General features: G+C 43.8%; 1 protein-coding gene across 6 annotated transcripts in view; it reads right to left on the minus strand.

Moving 5' to 3' along the window:
- Positions 1-3,797: 3,797 nt before the first annotated feature.
- EEF1AKMT1 (EEF1A lysine methyltransferase 1) overlaps positions 3,798-19,959 on the minus strand; it is a 33,483-nt gene continuing 17,321 nt past the window's right edge. For 3 of the 6 annotated variants that reach the window (XM_014837162.3, XM_070520386.1, XM_044777451.2), the window contains exons 2-5: positions 18,093-18,255; positions 10,899-10,981; positions 5,872-6,152; positions 3,798-4,047 (exon numbers count right to left, since the gene is read on the minus strand). In XM_014837162.3, the coding sequence (XP_014692648.1) occupies positions 3,911-4,047; positions 5,872-6,152; positions 10,899-10,981; positions 18,093-18,236 (645 nt within the window). In that variant the 5' untranslated portion in view covers positions 18,237-18,255 and the 3' untranslated portion in view covers positions 3,798-3,910. The remainder of the gene's footprint in view (positions 4,048-5,871; positions 6,153-10,898; positions 10,982-18,092; positions 18,256-19,959) is intronic. The other 3 variants (XM_014837164.3, XM_070520387.1, XM_070520388.1) reach the window with 1 other exon arrangement.

Below are 19,959 nucleotides of genomic sequence, written 5' to 3' on the forward strand. Positions count from 1 at the left end.
TCATGGCTGTGCGTCATTCTGTACAGTTTGGGAGATTTTGGTTCTCCGTTCAACCTGTGGGGGAAGGAAGGTCAGGAAGGTCTGTGGAATACCTCCGTCCAGACAACAGAAGGCTCACAGCTACCTTTTGCTGCCTTCACCTCAACAGCAAGTCCATAAATTAAAGTTGCCTTTCAAACCAGTGATTTGGATCATGGTTTCAATCATCGCCACTGTTGTGTAACATTTTCCAGTCACTCCTCAAATATAAATAGTGCAAACATCAGAGGAGAATAAGAAGAGTAAACTATTGGCATGGGGGAAGTACCATGATTGATTGTATTATTAGTTTAACCGAACTTTGTTAAAAGGTAGCACGGGGGTGTGTGTGTGTGTGTGTGTGGCGTAGAGGGCCCCGCCCAGCGCCCGGCCCGGGAGGCACCACGACATACTGGCCCCAGTGATCTACACGCTACGTTTAAAATAAAGATCAAGCTATTCTTTCTTCATGGTATGTTTATTGCTTTAGCAAGTGTATATCACTTAAAAGTGACTGTTTGTACAAAAGATAAGTTTAAAATTAAATACGACTAGGCAAATTAGAGGGTGGTGATCCAGAGATACTATGTCAGTGACTAACAATTTATGGGACAGAATTTTGTCCTCTTGTTAAAACAACTAAAGTTTTTTCTAGAGGAGGACGGGGTCAGTATTACGTTTTATCAAACAAATAGGGGAGAAAGGATGCCAGCCAAAGTTCAGTGGCACTTAACATAGTGGCAGCCCATTGACCCGGGCACTAAAATTCCTAAGCTTTGCAGAGTAGCAACACTTTATTACGGTAAATTTGATAGCTTCTTCCACGCCTCTCAAAAAAGTGCCACGGGGCACGTGTTTCCTTCAGGAATTCTATCTCGAGGCTTATGGCACAACCCTTGGAATGGAGGTACCTTGCTGGTTATTGAAGATTTTTTCCAACCAACTGACTACAGTATTTTTATTGCATGCTTGTTTCATAAAAACGGATCAAAAAACATTCGCACACACAGCTCCCCATTCAGGGGCCAATTACCAAACTTCTCATTTTACTGCCTCTCTTTTGGCAAGGCAAAGGGGAGAAAGGGGCTGCTTTAGTAAGTGGTTCCAGCTCTGATCTTAGAAAGGAGCGGAAGGGGAAAGAGCATGAAATTCCTACCTGGAATGGGGTTTTAAAGTCACCCATGCATTTCACTTGTTCTTGCTGTCCAGGCGCGCCATCACCCCCAAACACACAGCTGAGGAGCTAAGCAGGAAATTTTGAACTGTCAGTAAAACTAGAATTATCATCTTCCTCTCCACTCAGATCTTGGTTGTCTCGTCTCTCAGTGCAGACCTTCAAAATAGGAAGGGCTTACAAAGATGTCTACTAACATATCCTTTTTGGCTACTGAGGTTCTTAGGTAAAGTGTAAGAGGTGAGGTGCCTCGTCAGAATCCATGAAGCTTATTTTAATCCACCATTCACTGTGCACAGACCTGCCGACTGGAGAGCACCGCCCCAGCCTTCCTCCGCCCGAGCTGGCAGGGTGCTCGCTGTGCCTTCTGCTGCTGAGACAGACACTGGGGAACACGCCAGGCCTAATTTGTGTTTTTGAAGGTGGCAGAGGTGTAGCTGCAGATCTTTTCTGAAATCCAGAAGTGGATCACAGCTGAATATAGGTTTGCTAAAACTGAAATCATGTATGGGGGTCCAAAGTTATAGAACACCTATTGGCTGCTTATTAAACAATTTTTTTTTTTTTTTTTTTTTTTTTTTTTTTTTGGTGAGGAAGATTTGCCCCGGGCTAACATCTGTGCCAATCTTCCTCTATTTTTTGTATGTGGGATGTCACCACAGCATGACTGATAAGCAAAGTAAGTCTGCAACCAGGATCCAGCCACCACCCTGGGCCAGCACAGCCAGCGCAGGGAACTGGAACCACTGGGCCACCGGCTGGCCCCTGTAATTAAATTTTTAATTGAGTCAAGCTTTGCCCCTTTCCTCCCTCATCTCCATGAAGAAACAAAGTTTCTCTCATCTAAAGGCTAGATTTTAAGGACAACTGAAATTATGTTATTTCTAGGCTGCTACGGCCCACAATTCCTAAGTTACACATTACATTTCTATGCATGATTTGTTACTAAAATTTATTACTGCCCTAGGTAATTCTTAGCAAACTGATTCATAAGGAAATAATATGGTGGGGGTTATTTTTAACAGAACAAACATTTATTGAATACTTAATGTGCCAGGTGCTGGTACACTGATAAGAATATAAATGTCTCATAAAAATAGAGTGACTTTTTAATTAAATTAAAAATTATCCCTAAGGATGACAACTGAGGTCTGAGGAAGAACAAACACGCGCAAGCCCCAGGCGCCTCCTGAGCACCAGCTGGAGTGTGCGCCCCTGGGGCCCTCGGGGTCTGCGCAGGGCGCAACAGCCCCCCTCTGAGGTTTGCTCCCCTCCTCCTCCACGTCCGCGGCAGGTCGGCTGTGGCCCTGCTCCAAGCTGGGACCTGGACGGCCAAAGCAGCTTGTCTGGAACACTGCAGATTACAGACTCAGAGGGAAAATAAAGCTCTGATAGAAGTGCCGAGTGTCACTTCCTTTCCTGTTTTGTTAGCCGAAGCAAGTCATACCAGGTGGGGAAGTAAAAGCCTTTCCCAGAGAGAGGCGGTTAATATTTTACAAGTTTTTATTTTGAAATGATGGTGGATTCACAGGGAATTGCAAAAATACTAGAGAGAGGTCTCGTGTCTCCTTTACCGAGCTGCCCCAATGGTGACATCTTACACAACCATGGTGCACTGTCACAGCGGGGAAACGGACACTGGGGCAGACCTCACGCAGAGCTCCCCAGTTTCACAGGCACTCATCAGTGGGTGTGTATTCAGTTCTATGGAATGCTGTCACGTGTAGATTTGTGTAACCAATGCACAATCAAGACACGGGACAGTTCCAGCACCCCAGAGATCTCTCTCTTATGCTCATGCTCACCTGCCACGGCCATCCCACCCTAATCTCTGCCAACCACTAATCTGTTCTCCATTCGAGAATGCTGTTTCATAAATGGAAACACATAGTACGTGACCTTTTGGGATTGGCTTTTTTACTCAGAATGCCCTTGAAATCCATCCAAGTTGTGGATATCAATATTTTGTTCCTTTTGATTGCTGGGTAGTGTTCTGTGGTGTGGATGTATGATGAACACTCTCTGAACAACAATAAAGTCTAGCACACTCTTCACGTCCTTTTTGCTATGGTATTTGTTTGCAGGTGGCACTCCTATTTTCTCAGGTGGCTCAGGGCGTTTGATGTGGCGGAGGCTGAAGACGCTGGGGCTGGGCTGTGTACAGAGGGCACCTGGGCTGCGTTCCTGTCATCCCTCCAAGAACTGGGGACGGGGAGAAGTCCGCGAGGCTCTCGGACACTAGTTGCTAGGATTATCAACTTTTACATGGAGGCAAGTCATGTCTCCTTGAGGGGCTGGAGCAGAGGAGGGCCCCTCACCAGTGTTACGACGCTCAACGAGAGCCATGGGAAGAACCAGCAGCCCCACAGGGCAGAATCCGAATGAGCCCATTTTAAGGGGCCGAATGGCCAGAGGCAGAGGTTAAGGTTCTGCCTACTTCAGGTCTTGGCCAAGCCACTAAGTGTTTGTACTTCGCTTTTTACCTATGTTAAGTGAGGAGAGTAGATTAGATTGATTCGAAGATTTCTTCCAACTATAATTCCATGGAATCAAGTTAGCACAAGCATCCCGAGCTCTAGAGAGGCCCTCAAGAAGGAAGTCACAGTGAGATGTTGTATCTTTATTGTGAAAATGAGGGCGGGGACAGCTCTCTACTAAGAAAATAAAAAGAAGGAAATGTCACCTAGGGTCTTAACCGTGTTACATTACGATCTGCATTTAGATTTCATGGTCCAGCCCAGAATCATAATTCACGTAACAGCGAAACTCATTTGCCAGGGTTCGAGTGTGTTCTGGAATAAACTTGCACATCTTCACTCCAAGAAGTTTCGCTGCCTCTTCTTGCATGACGGCACCTGAAGAGAACAAACCAAACGAACTGGAAGACTGAAATGCCAACCATGCGCAGCGTCATCGCGAGCTGCGGAGGGCCCTAGACTGGAAGACGTGAAGCAATTACTTGATGCTACCACTCCACAAATGAGGGGGCCCGTCCTTCACATTCCTTTTTACTTTCTCCAGCGTTTTTGCAAATTACCTACTTTTTTCCCTTCCTCTTTTACTCAATAATTTTCCTACCTCTGCAAAGCTGAGTCACTTAGAAATTTAGAAATAAATTAGATTCCACAAAGTAACATAAGGAAAGCAAAAAAAATTACTAAAAACGAGTGTTTTCCAACTTTGAGTCAAGAACCCCTTTTTCAGTAATATCTAACTGTGCAATTCTTATGAACACACTCACGTCAGCTTCAGGCTGACTGGCCCCAGTTTCCCCCTCCAGCCAGTGCTCGCCCGGCGGCCTGCCTGCACAGCTGATGCTGTGGACACCGTGGCCGCTGCCGCCGCCCTGCTGCTGCCCCACAGGATGTGCCTTACCAGCCGCACAGGCCCCAAACCCAGGCTCACCCTGATCCTTCCTCGTCTTCACCCTCCACATTCAGGGCAGAGCGAGTTCCTCCAACTTTATCCCCACAGTGTATCTTCACTCCACTCCCTGCCCTCCTTTCCTACTGTCACAGCCTTGTCCAGACCACTGTCTCAGTGGCATGCTGTGGTCACTTGTCTCATAAATCCATTTGGGTACAAAGTTAAAGGAAACTTGTGTAGACAAATCGGATCCTGTCACTTTGGGGCTGAACGCTTTAAGAGGAAATCCCAACTCCGACCAGACCAATGTCTGCAGGGGGGCCTCTCGCCATGCCCCTCCCCGCCCAGGCTCCAGCCACAGGGCTCCCTGACTGGGCCACGCTGCTCCCCCGGACCTCCCCTGGAGGTCTCCACTGAAACGCTGCTGCTCCAGGAGACGCCCCAGTCCATGTGAAGTACTATGATCCCCTGTGCTACCCTGCTTTCTCTGATTCTTTCATTACACTTATCAGAATTAGTAACTCATTTCTTCTGTCTTGTTACGTCTTTTAACCTATCCCCTAAAACTAATGTATGCTCCATGAGGGCAGTAAACGATTGTTGAATCAATAAGCATTAAGTAAATATTGTGTGAACAAAAGAGTCACGTTCTCGACCAAGTAAGCAATTCTACACCCCCAAAGAAGATGACCCCCTGCAGGCCAGGCCTCCTCCCAGCCCCAGGCGCTCTGGGGAGGAGCAATGGCCTGAGGGCCTGGGCGCAGGAGGGCGCAGTGCTACCGGGCCTGTGCCCCAGGCTCTCCAGAAGGAGGGAGACCAGGAGTCCACATTTGACGTTTTGGTCAAATTTCAGTATATCCACCTTAAGAAAACATATCGATCTCACAAGTCAGAAAACTCTTCTGCTTTAATAAACCTAATCTAACGTCTAGCTCTGCAGCCTTAGGCATTCACTTGAACTCTATAGATTCCAAATTTCTCTTATCAAGTGTGGAGGCTGCATCAAATACTACTAACTAATGCTGATGACGGTAAGTAAAAATACCATTCAGGGCGCACTCGCTACACGCCAGACCCCACTCTACGTGTATCGTGTCACTTAATTCCCAATAACCTTGAAATGCAGGTAGTACTATCAGTCCCAGTTTACAGATAAGGAAACTGGGCACAGAGAGGTTAAATAACTTGTTTAAGGTCCCACAGTGAGTGGTGGATTCAGGATTTGAGTTCTAAGATCTCTTCTAACTCTTGATACCTAAGGCTTGAACACCCACCGTCACCAATTTTCAGGAGAGATGCAATCTGGCACCTACCTGTGCACAGCAGAATCTTGCCCTGAGTCAGATATTTGATGGTTTCTGACGTTTTCCTGAGACATTCCTCAGAAAGATAGGGGGGATCTGCTATTACGATGTCGAAACTATGTGCAGCAATTTTTTCAGGTAAATCCAGTGGATTATTGTAATCATAGAAGATAAACTCTTCTCCATATATGGCAAATCTTTTGTCATATTCAAAGATGTATACAGAAAAGTCTTCTCTGTGCAGCTCTCTCAGTTTCTGGTAAACACTGGGGGCACTCACACATGCTATTCTAGGAAACAGAATGAACAAACTCATGAAAGATCTTTAATGAACAGCTTATGGTGTTAAAAAACGACTACTTTACTAAAAAATATAAGTCCTTGTGCTCAGATTTTCTTAAAGGAAATAATAGTGCAAACTAACATAGCAGGAGTAAATTTCAAGAGAAAACTTTATATTGCCTCACTTTTAGGGAATCTCGTATTTAAAAATCTGCAACTCATAATTTTAAGGTATGAAAGGATAAATCTGCTTTTTTATACTAAAAAATGTAAAACAAAAAACGTAAAAAAAATATAGTAAAAAGTGTAAAAAAGGAACACATTAGGACAAACGTTAGATAGCCTGAGGCCTAAATTTACCCCTTATTTTCATGGTGGTCCTTTAACATTTATTTCAAATACTTTTAGTCTCAAACTAAATATTTTGAAGTTATTTTGGAATATTCATAATCTTTAAAGAAAAATCCCAAATAACTGCCTAAATAACTCCAGTTTTCCAAAAAGATAACATTAAAATTAGGTCTCAGTGCAGACAAGCTACTTTGAATTTCTGCTTCTTTTCTGAACAGGGAAATTAAGGAATGCTGCATTACAAGCAGTCCCCAGTGGTACAACACTACCATTTATGAATGGGTGGTGTTCCAACAGTAAACTTTTAAAACCAACTGCTAAAAAAGCTAGAAGTAACTTAAATAGTGAATTATTGACTTGACTGTGGTACATTTGTTACAACGGAACACTCTGTAGCCATTTACTCTCCAAGATATTCAAGGAACAGAAGAGCGTAAACCATGCTTTCATGGGTCTAAGAATATACGCTCACAGACGAACCTGTGATCTCTGGGAGAGGCACAAGAGCCAGGGACCACGGGTGCCTCATGGGAGTGGAACTGGGGGATTGGAGACAATGGAGAAAGAGACTGGCTTTTTTTCTCAATCCCCTTTGTAACTTTTACTTTTTTTTTTTTTTAAGATTTTATTTTTCCTTCTTCTCCCCAAAGCCCCCCAGCACATAGTTGTGTATTTTCAGTTGTGGGTCCTTCTAGTTGCGCTATGTGGGACGCCGCCTCAGAATGGCCCGATGAGTGGTGCCATGTCTGCACCCAGGATCCGAACCAGCGAAACTCTGGGCCATTGAAGCCGAGTGCACGAACTTAACCACTCGGCCACGGGGCTGGCCCCACTTTCACATTTTTATCATGTATGTATATTATCATTCAAAAAAGTACTTCTTTTAAAAATTAAGCTCAGCTTTAAAACTATGAGATGCATTTCCCAGCAGAGACAGGTCATGTGTGCTGTCAGGTGCCCACACCAGCTTAACGGCTGCTCAGTGGAAAACACTGGAAGTGTGTGATGAAGTCTGCTGAGGCCATGTGAGGCTTCTGCGGGAAACATGCACGTCCCAGCCTGGGGTGGCAGGGGCACAATTCTCCTGCTGCAGCTCTTCTTGCCCACAGCCCAGCCAGGCTGCTGCCAGAGCTCTGGGGAGCAGGAGGAGAGGCAGAGGCCGGGGACCTCTATCTTCCCTGCACTGAAAGAGAATAAGCAGCAACCAAAGACTAGACGCACAATGAAAAAGCCTTCCAAGAAAGAGGGTGGAATAAAGATATTTTCGGACAAAAAAAATCCGAGAGTTTTTTACCCGCAGACCTTCACTATAAAGTTCCAAAGGATGTACTTCAGGCAGAAGGGAAGAGGTCTGAGCAAGAAGGAATGAAAGTAGAGCCTGCTGAGCATGGTGGAGACAATGCCATTTCCTATGTAGCAGTGAGATTGGACAGCCTGGGTTGCAGCCCAGCTCTGCCACTCACCAGCTGGTGACCTTCTGCAAGTGACTTCATCTGTTGGGCCTCAAAGTCTATCTTTAGAATGGAGAGGACAACAGTAACCACCTCACAGAGGCGTGAGGATTAAAGGAGACGACCTCACAGAGCACACAGCCAGCGGAGAGGGCGCTCAGTAAGTGCTCAGTAAGTGCCACTGTGACTCTTCATCTTTACAAGTCAGACGGAGCCCCTCAAAATACTGAAGATGCCTTTCAGAAAACAGCAAAGGCTGCTTCCAAAGCCCTCACATGAGTGGAAAAAAGAAAATATATGTAAAAACACTGTCATTACGAAAACCCTAATAAACAACTGCTTATAGTTTAAAAAAGAAAAAGAACAGAAAAAAGAAAAACTTAGGACTTCTAGTTAAAGATGGCAGATGCAACACATTCATTTAGATTTGCTCCCTTATTCAAGCCTACCGAATAAAACATGAGTAAAATTTTGCCTTGTTTTGTGGCTGAAGCATAAACCTCTAAGACCAAAGAGAATGCAAGAGGGGACGAAGGAAACAGCACTGAGGAAGTTGAGAAGCAAAAGAATGGGTGGCATTTGACACAGCAGCCCCAAGAAAGCAGACCCTAAACTGGCAGCCAGGAAAGCTAAGAAACAACCTGGTTTACATCACAGCACCCTCAAAGGCTCAGGAAGCGGCAGAACTGGGTAACTCAAGAGTAGGGGTGAAGGTGGGACTAAAAACAGAAGAATTCATTGAAAGGCCCAGTTCAGAAGAAATCTGTTCCCAGGATTCTCTTCCCTATCTCAAGCCTCCAGGGATCTGCCCCTCCATAACTATGGCAAAGAACTGGAGGGACGTTCTCTGGATGGACGGGGGAGGAGTTGTGGGGGTGATGCCAGGCACAGCTAGTGATGAAGCACCACGTGGAACTGACAAGGATTAAGTTAAGCCCACTGGATGTTGAGATCTCCAGCTTTTTTTAAGTACTGTGCCTCCCATGATGACATCAATGAGATGCATAATTCCAGGCACATGTTAGAAGACTCTCCCCTGGAGCTCTGACCAGCCCACAGGGGAAGACTAGACATACTGACAGTGGGGTTTCCCTATAAAAAAGCTCATCCAGATCATCCAACTGCAGAGACCAAAGTAGATAAGGTCTGCCCATGGATCAAAACTTCCAGCTTTTGAGTGCCCTACCCTTAAATATGAATAGACAGCAAAAGGTCCACAGACATTCAAGGAAAACATCAAATATTAGAGGCCAAAATAAACAAATGGAAAAGGCATGTTGTTGGAGTAAACAGACTATGTAGGGGGAAGAAAACTTAAAATCCTACAATTAATATCTTCATAAGGATGAACGAGATACAATAATAAATATCCAGAGATCAAAAACAAAACTATCTATGACTATATGACAGCAGAAATGGTAAACTCAGTAGAAAGTTTAGAAGACAAAGTTGAGAAATCTTCCCAGAAAATAAGGTAAAAAAGACAACAGATGGAAAAAGGAGAGAAAGAAAGTAGAAGATCAGGTCCAACATTCAAATGAAAGAGGAAGAGAAAAAACAGTGAGGAAGAAATCAAAGAAGTAATTTAAGACAAGTTTCCCAAACTGAAGCACATGAGCTGTGAGAGTGAAGAGCTGTCTACACAGTTCAGCAGACGGGAGCCCCACACCAAGACACATCGAGCACAGGCCAGAAAAGCAAGTTCTAAGCTTGCAGTTGGCAGGGATGGGAAAAACAGGTTTCCTACAGGAAATCAGAGTGGCAGTGGATTTTTCAAAGGCACCTATGGAAACTGGGAATTAGTGAAGCAATGCCCTCAAGACCTGGAATTTGATACCCAACAAAACTATCACAATCAAGAGTAAGGGTGGAATAAAGGTTTTTAAAAAATTTCCCTCCCATGTATCTTTTCTGTAGAAACTATTGAAGAATGCCTCCAACCAAGATAAAGCTGTAAACTAAGCATTGGGGTACTATAAACAAGAAATCCAGAACAAAAGAGAGGTAAAAGGACAACTCAGCAGATGGGGAAGGAGCTAAAACAGCCCAGCCAAGCTGAACATCAACCAGTACAGATCGGAACCGGCTACAAAGCCCTGGGAGTGATTATTTTTATAAGGAGTTGAGGTATGGTTTAATTTACTGATAGGAGATTTACACAACTGGGGCAGAATTTAAGGGCCAATTAGTGATATAGACATAGAAATACATAAATAATAAGACAATTATTTTTTTCAGGGAAAACGAAAAATTGTACAGCAAAGGAAAAGTAAAAGACTCATCTGTAAAGAACATTTATGTTGACTAACAATATAAACTCTGTTTTAACCACAATGAGGATATAACTCTATTGGGAGCGCGGACGGAAAGCACACACGTGTGTGGTAGGGATGGAGTATGAAGGAGAGCTACAGCCTCATTCCCTAAGTTGAGAAGTCAAGAAATAATGCTGCAAATGACAAATCAAGAAGTGCCAATATAAACGTGCTATTCAGAAGTATGGCTGTAAATACTAAAAGAATCAGTTGAAAGGGAGCTGAAAAAGGAGGAAGTTAGCAATGGATTTTTTTTAAACAAATCTTTTAAGACCATTGACTTGATATGCATGCAAAATTTTGATAAAAATAAAAACCAAATTAACAAAAAAGAAAACCTATATTCTTAAAACTTCAAGAAGGTCAAACATTGAGATTTTTTCTTTTAAAACCAACTCCAGGGGTATAAAGGAAGACACAGGTTAAAACAAGTTAACATAGGACAGAGATAACGCCTCTCACGACAAAGAGTCTCCACACACAGCACGGAAGCCGTTCGTAATTCCTCCTGTTCTGCAAACCACGGACTGCAATGTTTGCAGATTATAGTTCAGACTTCTTAGGAACCATCTCTCATCCAGGAAGGACATTCAATACATTACTTCAGAACAAAAGACAAACAAAACTTGGATCTCACCTGCCACCCTCTCCAGCAGCTGTAATCGCTTCCTTGGCGAGCTGCAAAGCCGTCTCCTGACTGTACCAAAACTGGCTCAACTGCTGTAACAGAGCGTGAGCAGAAATCATTTTAGAATTGGCATAAATTTCCTTTTAACTTATACCCACTACACTAGTGTGCATATATTTAAATTTTTTCTTTTTTTTCTTTCCGCTGAGGAAGATCTGCCCTGAACCCTCTTGCCCCATGAGTGCTGCAGATCCACCAGCACGGTAGGTCCCCGCCTGGGAACCGAACCGGGCCACGAAGCGGGGCGCACTGACCTTAACCCCTAGGCCACCGGGCGGGTCCCTTTTTCTTTTAAATTACTTTAAATTAAAAGAAAGCCCTAATTAACTAATGGGATCTAGGCATTGACACAAAAAGGCGAACCAGTCCACATCCCCAGAGGGAAGAACACGACCCACCTTTGAGAACTGGCCCTGGACCTGCCCCCGCCTGCTAACTGGACTCCGGTCGGGGAGCGTGCAGGACGCGGGCACTGGGCCGCGGGGCCGCCGCCTCACTGGGCTCCGGTCGGGGAGCGTGCAGGACGCGGGCGCTGGGCCGCGGGGCCGCTGCCTGACTGGGCTCCGGTCGGGGAGCGCGCGCAGGACGCGGGCGCTGGGCCGCGGGGCCGCTGCCTGACTGGGCTCCGGTCGGGGAGCGTGCAGGACGCGGGCGCTGGGCCGCGGGGCCGCTGCCTGACTGGGCTCCGGTCGGGGAGCGTGCAGGACGCGGGCACTGGGCCGCGGGGCCGCCGCCTCACTGGGCTCCGGTCGGGGAGCGTGCAGGACGCGGGCGCTGGGCCGCAGGCCCCGCCGCGCCTCCAGGCCCGCTCTCATCCGCGATTGCCCTGACGCCCTCCCTCCGTCGCGCGAGCTGTCTGTCTTTCCGCCTCCTATCTGTGCTGTCTTCTCAGTTCTAACGGTCCTCACTTATCTACTCGCTTGTAAACGCTGGGTGATTTCCGTGGGAAAGGGGGTTCCGCAGCCATGGTGGGCCGTTCCCCACAGGCCTCTCCCGAGCGGGCAGGCGGCGAGGGCGCGAGCCCACAGCTCCGGCTCTAACGGCGTCAGCGGGGAGTCCCCACAGCAGGTCCCACGCGGATCCTTTGTGAGTTGCGCTTGCTTGCAGGAACCAAGGCAGAGCACCGCCACGGGGCCCAACCGCAGAGCCGGTCTCAACCAGAAAGGCCCAGGGCGCGATGGGGTGCCGAGCGCAAAAGGTGCCGTGAGCACGAAGGGAGCATGGGCACATGCCCCAGAGGCCCCGGCCCAGCGATGACTCGAGACCCCGCCCCCTTCACGTCGTAAGAAGCCTGCTCCCCTTCTCTCCGGAGGTGTCTTAGAGCACAGCTCTGCCTCCTCCATTCACTGATCTGTGAGTAGTGTTTCTGCCCTGCTATTCTGAACCTGGTTTTGTTCTATTGGTGTGGGCGGCTCCGGGCACAAGGACCCACTTGCGGGTCACCGGGCCCTTGGGGCTCGGTAACAGAAATGTTTCCAAAAAAATATATGATCATTTCAATAAATGCAAAAGGAAAAACATTTAACTAAATTCAACACCCTTTCATGATTAAAAAAAAAAACCTCTTAGCAAATTAGGAATAGTAGAAAACTTCTTTAAACTGATAAACAGCATCTAGAAAAAACTGACAGCCAGTATCATACTTTTTCCCCATGAGAAAAAAACAAGGCAAGAATGTCTGCTTTCGATACTGTTATTCAACGTTTTACTGTAAGACCTAACCACTGCATTAATGCAAGAAAAGCAATAAATGAATGACAGCCAACAAAGAAGAAAAACTGCTAGTGTTTGCATGTTATGTGATTTTTGTACCTACAAAATACCAAGGGAAAAAACTGTTTCCAAACAGAATGTACGTATTCATTTGGATATATGTACAGTCATGTGCCACATAACGAAGTTTTGGTCAATGATGGACCACTTATACGAGGTTGGTCCCATAGGACTAGTTCCATATAGCCTAGGTTTGTGTTAGTACACCCTGTGATGTTCCTACAACGATGACATTGCCTAACGACATTTATCAAAATGCATCCACGTCATTAAGCCAGGTATGACTAAATATGAATTCATGTCTCTGTCTATAACTGCGTCTAGATGTGTGTGTCTAACCTTTCTTAGCTACAGGAAAAATGTCAAGCTCTGACTCTCCTTTGCTTGGAAAGCTGGAGGAAAGCCCCTAGGGTACATGGTATGTAGGGGCTTCTGTTTCACTTGATTTGGAAGGCTGCAGAGTTTTGTGATGGTTGGCTACTGAGCTGCCCTTCTTCCTCACTCCAACATTGTCAGGGCAGAGTGATGTGTTTTGACTCTTCTCACATCATTCTAAAAAGTAAAAATCATCGGGCCAGCCCAGTGGCATAGCAGTTAAGTTCGTGTGCTCTGCTTCAGCGGCCCAGGGTTTGCGGATTTGGATCCCACTTGTTGACTTATGCACCGATTATCAAGCCATGCTGTGCCATCATCCCACATATAAAATAGAGGAAGATGGGCAAAGATGTTAGCTCAGGGCCAATCTTCCTCAGCAAAAAGAGGAGGATTGGCAGCAGATGTTAGCTCAGGGCTAATCTTCCTCAAAAAATAAAAAAAATAAAAAATCTTACTCTTAATCAATGTGCTACATGAACATGGCTTTAAAAGGGAAAAGCACTTCTAGGCTTATAAAGAAACACAACAGTCCTCTGCCCCACATCTCCCCACCGCTGAGTCCCACTCCTCAGAAGCAATTTCAGCTGTTGGCTCTTTAATCTTTTGTCCCCATATTTCTAAATATTATGTTTTAAACGTCATTTCTTTATTAACCTACTTCATATTATGTATTTACTGTGGTAGATGAGGATTTCACTCCTCATACATACCCTTCGCTTATATCTCACCCACCCCATATAGTTGTTACCTAAGTTTAGTTTAGTTAAAATCAGCAGGGTTCGCTGCTGAGCCAAGTAACATACTATGGTTGCATTTCCTTCCAGAATGGTACCTTTTGTTTTTCCTAGAGTTAATAAGTGTATGATTGTGTCATTTTCTTGGTTTCTTTGAACCTATCCCTAATTCTTCCAGTGTCCTCTTGCAGCTTGTGAAAAGTGGTGCATGGGAGCCAAATGTTGTGAGACTCGTCATGTATAAAATGTTTTTATTTTATCCTCATATTTTATTGGTAGCTCAGCTGAGTACAGAATTCTAGGCTGAAGAAAATTTTCATTCCAAATATTGAAGGCATTGCTTCACTTTTTTCTAGTTTCCAGTAAAGCTATGGAGAAGTACAATGTGACTCAGTCCTGAGACTTTGTAGGTGACCTACTTTTCCTTTGGAAAGTTCTAGCATCTTCTTTGTTACTATATTTTCACAATTATCATAATCATATCTTAGTGAAGGTCTTAGGTTTTTGGAAATTTTCTAATATTAATCTTTGAAGATTTCCTCTCCTCTTTGTTTTCTGTTCTATTTTTTGGGAACTCCAATTAGGTGAATGTTGAGCCTCCTGGATTTATCCTCTAGTTTTATAATGTTCTCTTTCCTATACTTCATATAACTTTTTTTTAATTCCTAGGAGATTTATTGAATTTTATAAACAAAACAAAACATCTCTCAACATAGTATTGCAAGTCCTAGCAAGAGCAATTAGGCAAGAAAAAGAAATAAAAGGCATCCAAATTGGAAAGGAAAAAATGAAACTGTCACTATTTTCAGAAGGTATGATATTATATATAGAAAACCCTAAAACTCCACCAAAAGACTGTTAGAACTAATAAATGAATTCAATAAAGTTTCAGGATACAAAATCAATATACAGAAATTCGTGGCATTTCTATACACTAATAACAGACAGAAAGAGAGATTAAGAAAACAGTTCCATTTATTTGCATCAAAAAGAACAAAAACCTAGGAATAACTTTAACCAAGGAAGTGAAAAACCTGTACACTGAAAACTATAAGACACGGCTAAAAGAAATGGAGAAGACACAAATAAGTGGAAAGATTTTCCATGCTCATGGATTGTAAGAATTCATACTGTTAAAATGCTCATACCACCCAAAGCAATCTACAGATTCAATGCAATCCCTATCAAAATTCCCATTGCATTTTTCACAGAAACAGAACAAACAATCCTAAAATTTGTAAGGAAGCACAAAAAACCTGGAACGGCCAAAGCAATACTGAGAAAGAAGAACAAAGCTGGGGGCATCACGCTCCCTGATTTCAAACTATGTTACAGAGGTACAGCAATCAAAACAGTATGGTATTGGCATAAAAACAGATACAGAGATCAATGAAACAGAACAGAGCTCCCAGAAATAAATGCTTGCATATATGGTACAACAAAGGAGCCAAGCATATACAATGGGGAATGGACAGTCTCTTCAATAAATGGTGTTGGGAAAACTGGACAGCCGCAACCAAAAACATGAAACTAAACCACTATCCTACACCATACACAAAAATTAACTCAAAATAAATTAAAGACTTGAATGTAAGACCTGAAAGCATAAAACTCCTAGAAGAAAACATAGGCTGTGAGCTTCCTGACATTGGTCTTGGCTATGGTTTTTTAAATTTGACCCCAAAAGCAAAGGTGACAAAAGCAAACACAAACAAGTGGGACTACCTCAAACTAAAAAGCTTCTGCACAGGAAAGGAAACCATCAACAACATGAAAAATGCAACCTACTGAATGGGAGAAAATATTTGTAAATCATATAACTCGTAATGGGTTAATATCCAAAATATATAAAGAACTCATGCAACTCACTGGCAAAAAAACAAACAACCTGATTAAAAAATGGGCAGAGGACCTGGATAGACATTTTTCCAAAGAAGACATACAGATGGCCAACAAGTACATGAAAAGATGCCCAGCATCACTAATCATCAGGGGAGTGGAAATCAAAACCACAATGAGATATCACCTCACACCTGTTAGAATGACTATTATCAACAAGATAAGAAATAACAAGTGTTGACAAGGATGTGGAGAAAAGGGAACCCTTGTGCCCTGTTCGTGGGAATGTAAATTGGAACATCTGCTATGGAAAACCGTAGTTTTTCCTCAAAAAAAAATTAGAACTGTAATATGATCTAGCAATTCCACTTTTGGGTATTTATCTAAGAAAATGAAAACACTAATCTGAAAAGATATATGCACCCCCGAAGTTCATTGCAGCATTATTTACAATAGCCAAGATATGGAAACAACCTAAGTGTCCGTGAACAGATGAGTGGAGAAAGAAAATGTGGTATACAAACACAATGGAATACTATTCAGCCATAAAAAATGAGGAAGTCCTGCCATTTGCAACAACATGATTATGCCAAGTGAAATAACTCAGACAGAGAAAGAGAAATACTGTGTCATCTCACTTATACAGGGAATCAAAAAAAAAAGACAAAACCATGCTCATAGAAACAGAGAACAGATTGGTGTTGGGCAGAGGCAGAGGGTGGCAGGTGGGTGAAATGAATGAAGACAGTCAAAGGTGCAAACTTCCAGGTATAAAATAACTAAGTCCTGGGGATGTGACATACAGCATAGTGACTGTAGTTAACAATACCGTATTGTGGAGGGCCGGCCTGGTGGCGCAGCAGTTAAGTGTGCATGTTCTGCTTCTCAGCGGCCCGGGGTTCCCCGGTTCGGATCACGGTGCAGACATGGCACTGCTTGGCACACCATGCTGTGGTAGGCATCCCACATATAAAAAAAAAGTAGAGGAAGATGGGCACGGATGTTAGCTCAGGGACAGGCTTCCTCAGCAAAAAAAGAGGAGGACTGGTAGTAGTTAGCTCAGGGCTAATCTTCCTCAAAAAAAAAACAACAAAAACCGGATTGTATATTTGAAAGAGGATAAGAGAGTTGATCTTAAAAGTTCTCATCACAAGAAAAAAAACTCTGTAACAATGTGTGGTGATGGATGTTAACTACATTTACAGTGGGGATCATTTTGCAATATGTAGAAATGTCAAGTCATTATGTTGTACACCTGAAACTAAGATGATGTTGTATGTCAATTATACCTCAATTAAAAAAAGAGAAAAAGCAAAACAAAAAAAGTGTCAAAATTATAAAAATCGCTCATGCTAGGTAGTGGGATTAGGACTAGCTTTCATTTTTTTGTTGTTTATGTTTTTATATATTTTCTATAACAAACAGAGATTACTTTTAGAATGACGAAAAAGTACATAGTATTTAAAAAATTAGGCAGAAGGACAAGAGAAAAAGGTAGATTACTCAGGAATAATGCAGCACTTCAGGCTTCTGATTTTACTTTCTCTCGAAGCATCGGGCTGGAGGACAAGACCATGCAGAGAAGGCAGATGGTGAGAAAGAGGCTCTGGGTGGGTGGAACATTTACAGGAAATATAAAGAAGCATTTTTATCACAGTCAGTTTCAAATAGATGGTAAATAGGGAAATTTTATATAACTTAGGAGATCCAAACTTGATACAAAATGTAGAAAGACTATAAAATATACATATATAAGCAAGCTTCCTGCCAGTTGTAAAGGGATGGAGAGAGACAAATCTATTATCGAGGGTAGGCACAGACAGAACAATTCAAGTATCACCTATTTCTCAACTATATCCTTCAAAAAATTTAAATTTCTAGGTTCCAGCTTAGGTTAGGAGTTTCTCTCAACTCATTTTTTTTCTTTTTTAATTCCTACTTTTATTTGGACCAAAAAAACAAATTTGAAATACACACTATGCACCAGACACTATTAATATCTTCTTTAGAAATTCCCTTTCAGCAATTTTTCGTTACATGTTCAAGTTCAGTTACCCCAGTGACGGCAGTGATACCGATTTTCTCTGTCCCCAAAGCTTGCTGGGCTCCACACAAACCACTCGAAGGCAGCAGCATCAGGAAGGAAGCCCAGGTTGGCGCTGCACCTACTGACATGCCATCAGAGAAGTCCCCTCCTCTGAGCACCAACCTGCTTGAGAGCCAGAACCAGGAAAATCTGCACTCGTGCTGTCTTAAAATATTCAGGGACTGCCTTCTGTCCTAGCTCCCCAAAGAGGTGCAGCTCCCGAATGACCGGCAAGATAGATTTGGGTATTAGGTGGGATGCAGACGAACACTGTACTAGGCACAGAACAGGTTCCACACCACTGCTTCCTGAGAGGCGTGGAACGCGTTTACTTACCCAGTTCTCTCCTATTATGCCAATGTTATATTTATCGTCCCCACCTGGGTCGATCTGTTGCTTCTGCTCGGCATAAAATTCCTGGAGAGCTGCCAGGGTGTGGGAAGACAGCTGGGGGATATCGTCATCTTCGGAGTCACTCATTTCTCAAATTGTCTATAACCTGGAGATAAATAAGTACAAGTGCTGTGGGGTTTTCCCTTCCCGTCAAATAACAGTTAAAACATTTTTATTTCAAGGTAAGGATCCAAACGGAAAGTGAGTTTTATAAGGGATATATACATATTTAAATGAGACCAAACATCCATAGAGAGCTTCCATTGAACTACAGTTTAACAAATGCAGACTTTTCCTTTAAATGTATTCAACTTTTACACGAGATTTTCATTTTTTATGATTGCTTGCAGAATGAGACTTTCACCATAAGTTATCTCAAGACATTTTGCCTGCTTCTGGTATCCCAATGACCATGTGCAGACATTTCACAGCAGTCTCTTAATCAAAGACCTTTTCATGGTGAAATGTCACTGTTGACATGGTCTAAGGCTCATGGGTGTTATTGACAGGATAAGTGAAGGATCGATAAAAAAGGAGGGGCATAGAAAGAGAGATGAAAAATAAAAGGGATGACAAGGAAAAAGAGAAGAAAAGTAAAACAGAGCGAGGGAGATGAGGCAGGTGTTTTGCATGACCTGATGGCCAGGTACGATTACTTCTTGTGGTGCTACCTGGAGTTGCCAAACTGTGAGGTTCCAGCACAGCTTTCCAGGCAGCCAGCTCTGCCCGAGCCTCCTGACAACCGCCAGCTTGGGGTTCCCAAACCGCCCTCATGTGCAATAATTTGCTAGAAAGGCTCACAAAACCCACTGAAAGCAATTATGCCCACAGTTACATTTATTACAGGGAAAGGATACAGAGCAGCAGCAAAGGAAAAGATGTGTAGCGCAGAGTCTAGGAGAGTTCCACACAGGAAGCTTCCACTGCCCTCAGGACACATCACTGTCCCAGATCCACGGGTGACAACACGCATGGAGTCTTGCCAACCTGGGAAGCTCGGCCGAGCTGTAGTGTCCCGTTTTATTGAGGCTTCATTATGAAGGCATGATTGATTGAATTACTGCCCACCTGGTTGTAATGTCTCCAGCTCCCCCGTCCCTGAGGGCGGGCTGATAAGGCCCGAGGGCCCTCCGTGAGGGATAACAAAAATATTCCCAGCATTTGGGAAAGGCCAAGTGTTTACAGGTTACCTCCCAAGAGCCAGGACAAAGGCCAAACCTCTCCCTGGGTGAGGTCAAATTCCCTACTACACAGGTGCCAAACACATTTGTAAATCAAGTTATCCAAGAATATAAAAACAGCACCCTACTTGCTTTGTTAAATACTGTGTCTGAATTTTACAGTAAGTGATGTGTTGAAAATCAGCAAAGATTCAAGAGCTTTGTCAAGTTGCTCCCTTCCTATTCCAAGGCCTGTGTGGGTGTATCTGATGACAGGCTCGGCCTCATGCCTGCACGACCAAGGCAGCTGGGGGAGCGGGCCTCCAACACGCCGGGCTCCCCAGGCTGAGGAATAGACTTCAAAATGCGCCGAGTAGCAGTTTAAAATGAGGACTGCCTGCTAGACGTCGCTTTTGTTCTCCTTTTCAAAACCAAAGAACTAGGCGTTCTACCTAGGATCCTAAAACCAAAACAAAAAACCTTGCATGTACCAAGTACTCCTCCTTTCCTTTCTCTATCAAAGACTCATCTGTGTAAAAGCTTGCTAATAAACATCTGGTCTCACAAATTAAATCTGGAAATATAAAGAACCCTCTATGAACAAGCAGTTTCCCTCTAGGAGGGGAAGGAGCAAAACACAAGACATATGA

Source organism: Equus asinus, chromosome 11 (genome assembly GCF_041296235.1).
Source record: "Equus asinus isolate D_3611 breed Donkey chromosome 11, EquAss-T2T_v2, whole genome shotgun sequence".
Classification (NCBI taxonomy): Eukaryota; Metazoa; Chordata; class Mammalia; order Perissodactyla; family Equidae; genus Equus; species Equus asinus.